Source organism: Heterodontus francisci, chromosome 29 (assembly GCF_036365525.1).
Source record: "Heterodontus francisci isolate sHetFra1 chromosome 29, sHetFra1.hap1, whole genome shotgun sequence".
NCBI classification, from domain to species: domain Eukaryota; kingdom Metazoa; phylum Chordata; class Chondrichthyes; order Heterodontiformes; family Heterodontidae; genus Heterodontus; species Heterodontus francisci.
The window spans coordinates 49,483,251-49,489,386 of NC_090399.1; the positions used below are offsets into that span (position 1 = coordinate 49,483,251).

General features: G+C 42.1%; 1 protein-coding gene across 1 annotated transcript; it reads left to right on the forward strand.

Moving 5' to 3' along the window:
* Positions 1 to 1,762: 1,762 nt before the first annotated feature.
* Positions 1,763 to 4,407, forward strand: LOC137345833 (neuropeptides capa receptor-like). Its single transcript, XM_068009082.1, has 2 exons — positions 1,763 to 1,814; positions 3,488 to 4,407. The coding sequence occupies exons 1-2, from the start codon at positions 1,763 to 1,765 to the stop codon at positions 4,405 to 4,407; spliced, it is 972 nt and encodes a 323-aa protein (XP_067865183.1).
* Positions 4,408 to 6,136: the final 1,729 nt, after the last annotated feature.

Here is a 6,136-nt window from a genome sequence, read left to right on the forward strand (position 1 = left end):
GAAAATGAACTGGACTAGCCAAAAAGTATTCTGGCTGCAAGAGCTGGTCAGAGGCTGGGAATTCTGCAGTGAGTAACTCACCTCCAGACTCCTCAAGCCCTGTCTGCCATCTAAAAGTCACAAGTCACGACTGTGATAGATTATTCTCCGCTTGCCTGGGTGGGAGCAGCTCCAACAACACTCAAGAAGCTCGGCATCATCCAAGACAAAGCAACCCCCTAGACTGGCATCCCATCCGCATCCTTCAACATTCCCCTTCATCACTGACGCACAGTTAAATCAGTGTGTAGCATCTATAAGATGTAGTGCAGCAACTGACTAAGGCTCCTTTGACAGCACCTTCCAAACCCCGAACGCTTCCACCGAGAAGGATAAGGACTCCAGATGCACGGGAGCACCAACACCTGCAGGTTCGCCTCCAATGCTGATTTGGAACTATATTGCCATTCCTTCACTGTGGCCAGGTCAAAATCCTGGAACTCCCTTCTTAATAGCACTGTGGGTGCAACTACCCGACATGGACTGCAGCAGTTCAAGAAGGCAGCTCACCGCCACCTTCTCAAGGGCAGTTTGGGATGAGTATTAAATGCTGGTATAGCCAGCAACGCCTAAACCCGTGAAAAATTTTTTTAAAAATAGACATCAATGATGAGATGATTGCTGTGTTTACGAAATCGATAAGTAGCATTTTGAAAAATGGAACTCCACCGATTAAACTAATCAGCTACAAGTTAGAACATTCCCAAATCCATGAGAAATAGAGGGATCGCCTTGTTATTCTTTTGCCAGTTGCTGTTGCGAACTACTTTAGTTGCCAAAGGTTTAGATAGATTCCTGCACGTGCGATTGCTTATGCATTATGGGTTGCATCAATGTGCTTTAATGCCATTCAAGATATAAATTATTTTGTTCAAATCCCGCTTGGCGGGGTGGGGTGGGGGGGTTCGCGGGGGGTGGGGGCATGGATTTATCAAATGTTTCGAACACGGATAACAAACATTAAATTAAAGCTGTTAGTGGTCAAAGGGACGATATTCCACACTTTGAAATATGATTGGTCAAATTGGAAATTCCTTCTATTTTAAAGCGGCACAGTGCTGTGGCTGCCAGAGAATACGCCCTAATGTGGATTGGAGTCTAGAAGCTTGACAAAGGAAAGCGTGAATGACCTGTCAGTGTCATGTAAATAAAAGCAATAACAGGAAGAAATGTTTGTCTGGTTTTTTTTTTTATTGATCAGTACTTTCATTACCCAAAAACACACATTTTCCCTGTCTGCTCAGATAATTGCAGTTTCACAGCATCAATAAATGTTATTGATAAGTAACACTGTTTCAGGTTTGACATGCCAAAACGCAATAAACCCATCCCTCCCTCCCCCACCCCCCCCCCCCCCCCCCCCCCACCCAACTCCAAAAAGTAACATTTCAGATAGTAAATGTGGTAACATATATCATGGGCCACATTCCTATTTTTCAGTAACATTGAGCCTGTAGCGCAACATTTTGAATGGTGTTTAAGCCAAATGTCCACACCTCTAATGTCAGCCCGAGCAATTCACCCCTCCAGCAAACACTGTCCGTGCATAATGAAATATTTTCTTTCAAGATTATCGACAGGACAATTCATGTGGACAAAGGATCCATAAAAATGGCAAATCAATTTTATGTTTTAACGACAAAAACTATCTATATTTTGGTGCTGCGAGTTTACAGAAATAGTCCTATAATTATCATTGGCGTTTACAGTTACAGGTGGGAGGATGAGTTGTGAGGAGGATGCAGAGCGGCTTCAGGGTGATTTGGACAAGTTGAGTGAGTGGGCAAATGCATGGCAGATGTGAGGTTATCCACTTTGAAAGCAAAAACAGGAAGGCAGATTATTATCTGAACGGCTATAAACTGAGAGAGGGGAATATGCAGCGACACGTGGGTGTTCTGGTACACCAGTCACTGAAGTGAACATGCAGGTGCAACAGGCAGTAAAAAAGGCAAATGGCCTTCGCAGCGGAAGGATTAGAATACAGAAGCAGGGATGTCACGCTGCAATTATACAGGGCCTTGGTGAGGCCAGACCTGGAATATTGTGTGCAGTTTTAGTCTGCTTATCTGAGGAAGGATGTTCTTTCTATAGAGGGAGTGCAGCGAAGGTTTACCAGACTGAGTCATGGGATGGCGGGACTGACGTATGAGGAGAGATTGAGTCGGTTAGGATTATATTCGCTGGAGTTCAGAAGAGTGAGGGGGGATCTCATAGAAACTGATAAAATTTTAACAGTACCTGACAGGGTAGATGAAGGAAGGATGTTCCCGATGGTGAGGGAGTCCAGAACCAGGGGTCGCAGTCTAAGGATACATGGTAAACTTTTCAGGACTGAGATGAGGAGAAGTTTCTTCACCCTGGGAGTGATGAGCCTGTGGCATTCATTACCACAGAAAGCAGTTGAGGCCAAAACATTGTATGTTTTCAAGAAGGAGTTAGATACAGCTCTTGGGGTGAAAGGGATCAAAGGATATTGGGGGGAAAGTGGAACAGGTTACTGATTTGGATGGTCAGTCATGATCATAATGAATGGCGAAACAGGCTCGAAGGGCCGAATGGCCTACTCCAGCTCCTATATTCTATGTTTCTATAACCTTATTATAAAAGCTTAAAACGTACATCTTGATCCGATGATGTGACCAGATTAAACTCATTCCTATTGCTACCCACAACATATTTTAAGGACATAAAATGAAAGCAAAATAGCTCCGTTCCTCCAGAAAACCAGGTTTTGCTGGATAAGTACTGGCCCATTCAACAATATTTTAAAAAATCACTGAATTTACGCTGGAAGTCAAATGAAGCAGTTTCAAATGAGACTTTCCATCCGATTCAGGTTCATTCAAGTGGCAAAATGCCGTGGATGCCGGAGAGTTCGCTATGATGTTGTTGGAGCCTAGAATTTAGCTAAGGGGTTTTGTGGGATAGAGCGGACGGGGTGTGCAAGAAAATCCGCCGCCATTACTCAATCTCTCCAGCACATCCTCCAGAGATGTCTCATCTGCCCGAAGGCGTACGTGTACTACTGTTTGGGCAATTCTCATTTGGACTAACTGTGAGATAGTCGATTCACCGCCTACGCAAAATATGTTCTACCAAATGCTTTGCTGCTTTGCAATATTATGAACACTGATTAATTCACTGAGATCTTTATTCCCTGATTCTGTGATTCCTGGATTGACTGGCTTATTGGAGGAATTTTGGCATTTATTTATTAGAGGTAACATAAGCTGGACACATTGTGAAACTGGCTGCTGAATCACCCTGAGTCGGTTTCGAGCTACCGTCTGAGATCAATTGCATATTATTACCCGAAGCTAAAGGAAACTGAGTTGAGCAACTGCACAAAACATTTGGAGTTCGGGTCCATATAGCATATTGTCAAACTGATTATTCCAGTGAATTTAGTGCAATTAGTATTTTTCACTTTCATTTTTTCTTGTAGGTAATCTATTGGCGATTGGGATTCTATCTCGTGGAAAGTGCGGACTTTCTAAATGTATCACTCGTTACATGGTGGCCATGGCAGCGGCAGATTTACTGGTGATAATATTTGATGTACTATTGTATGAGATTAATTACATGTATTTCTCATATTCGTTCTTGGATTACACGCCAGTTTGTAATCTCAACATGGCCCTGACTGTTGCAACCATAGATTGTTCCGTTTGGTTAACTGTCGCTTTCACCTTTGATCGATTCATCACTATTTGTTGCCAGAGGTTGAGAACAAAATATTGTACAGAAAGAACGGCGGCCATAGTTATAGCCACTGTCTTTGGACTGAGCTTTGCAGAAAACATTCCAATTTACTTTGAAACTGAACATCTGGAAATGATTAACAATACAGCGTGGTCCTGCCCTTTAAAATCAACCTCCTCGAGTTCACCTGCGTCGGTAGCATACTTCTTCATTGACATTACCTTAACACCATTTGCACCATTTTTGCTGATTGTGCTGCTCAATGCACTGACGATCAGGCACATTGTACGGGCCAGTAGAGTGAGGAGGGGACTCCGGGAAAACAATAATCGTGAGATACACAATGATCCAGAGATGGAGAACCGAAGAAAATCGATCATATTACTGCTCGCCATCTCTAGCTCTTTCATCCTATTATGGATGGTAACATTTGTCGATTACATATGTACACACTTTGCAGGCATTCTGTTTACGCTCACAGATTACAATGATCCATTCGCCATCATGGAGCACACTGGATACATGCTTCAGCGTTTGAGTTCATGCACAAACACATTCATCTATGCAGTGGCTCAGGCTAAATTCAGAGAGGAATTGAAAAATCTTCTTAAATATCCATGGACTCAAATTGTTAGGTTAGTGGCTTCAAAAATTAAAACTTAATGTCATCTGAATTCAGCGCAGTAATTCCCCATCTTAGATCACAATATTCATTCTGAATCCATTGATAAATATATGTCACATTATCTTTCTAGCTCGGTCTCTCTCTCTCTCTCTCTCTTTCTCTCGTTGTCCCTCCATCTCTTACGTATACATATGTGAGAGAACAAATTTTCTAAAGGAATGTGTCACATGACTGAATCCAATTAAAGTGCTACAGGGTGAAATTAGTTTTGGGCAGCATCGCAGTTTGAGCGATAACAAATTGACGGCCGTTTTACAATCTACCTGATTTTATTTTCCGTTGCATTCAATGGTTTTAATATTTGCATTTTGTGATAGTGTAAAAGTAGCGATATATCGGGTCGATGACCCGCTATGCACTGATCCCAATGTGCCTTTGCAGTGGGCAGTATCATCGGGAGAGGTTCATAAAGGCGTCTAATACGATACCACTGGTTACACGACCGCACAGTGAAATAATTATGACCATGTATAAAACCGACTGCTGAACACAATGGCTCATCTTGCGCCCATGCCCGAGACAATTTTGTACCTCATTGTGTTTCTATCTCTTTCCGCAGCCTCAGAAAATCCCGAAATAGCCCCTGAGTAAGCACATGAAATACATCAATGTTCCACACAATTAATTTGGAGTGCAGTGCGCAAACCCGTAAAACCATGCTGCACTAACATCCTATAGAACAGCAGTCGGGCAAATCACTGGACAAATGCTGCTGGATGCTGGATGGAGTTCAGAACACTGCTGAGTACTTGTTTGTCTTCAAACGGCGCAATTGAAAAAGAAAGGTTTTTCATGGTTCATTGTCTCACCAGAAGGATGACACTAATCACGTTGCAGCATTCATTCACATCCACCAGTACTTTAGTTTTGATTAACTCCCAAATAGTTCGCTCCACACACAAAGCATATATTGAAGGCATATGTTTTGTGCAATTGTACAGCCAAGTATTTAATTTTCCCACAATATTTTTATTAACAAATGGGTGGGCGGTGTGGGGGGCGGAACTTATAATAATTTTACAGAGTGAGGAATATCTGAGTGCACACTATGATCTCCAAAATTACTTTTAGCACGATACCGAATAATGAGGCATGCCATAGCTGAATATATCGGGCATCTGGTTTGAATGAAGAGGGAGGGAGTGTTTACTTTGGATCAACTTATCCCAATAGTGCTTCGCTGGTTTTGATTTAGGGATATCATTTGACCAGGAAATGGGAAAAACTGACATCTATTTGAATGCTTCCATAAGTGTTTTAACGTGGCCCAGAACAGAAAGATGACTCCTGGGTCAACATATCGCTTCATCAGTTGCACCACCTTTCCAGAATAATTTCGATGTTTGTCATTTATTTTGTTAGAATTGTTAAGGTATTCTAAGCAGCCGACATCTGAATTTAGGATAAGCAATCTTGCCTTCGCTAACTCTCATAATCAGGCACTGGGGCGAAAATGTCCCATTATTATTGTTTGCCAGACCCGACCATTCTGTAGTAATGATAAAGTTCCAGCTGTAATCGTTCGTTTTTAGTCAAATTGACTGCTTGAAAAAAAACGAATGAAACGGATGTGATGACGCAACGTGCAGGACATATTACAATTTTCCTTCATCAAATTCAAGTTCAAACAACTTCAGCAGCCGTCGGAAACTAAGGTGGAACTGAAATATCAAAATCAAATAAGCTTTGGCGATTTATTCTGATCAG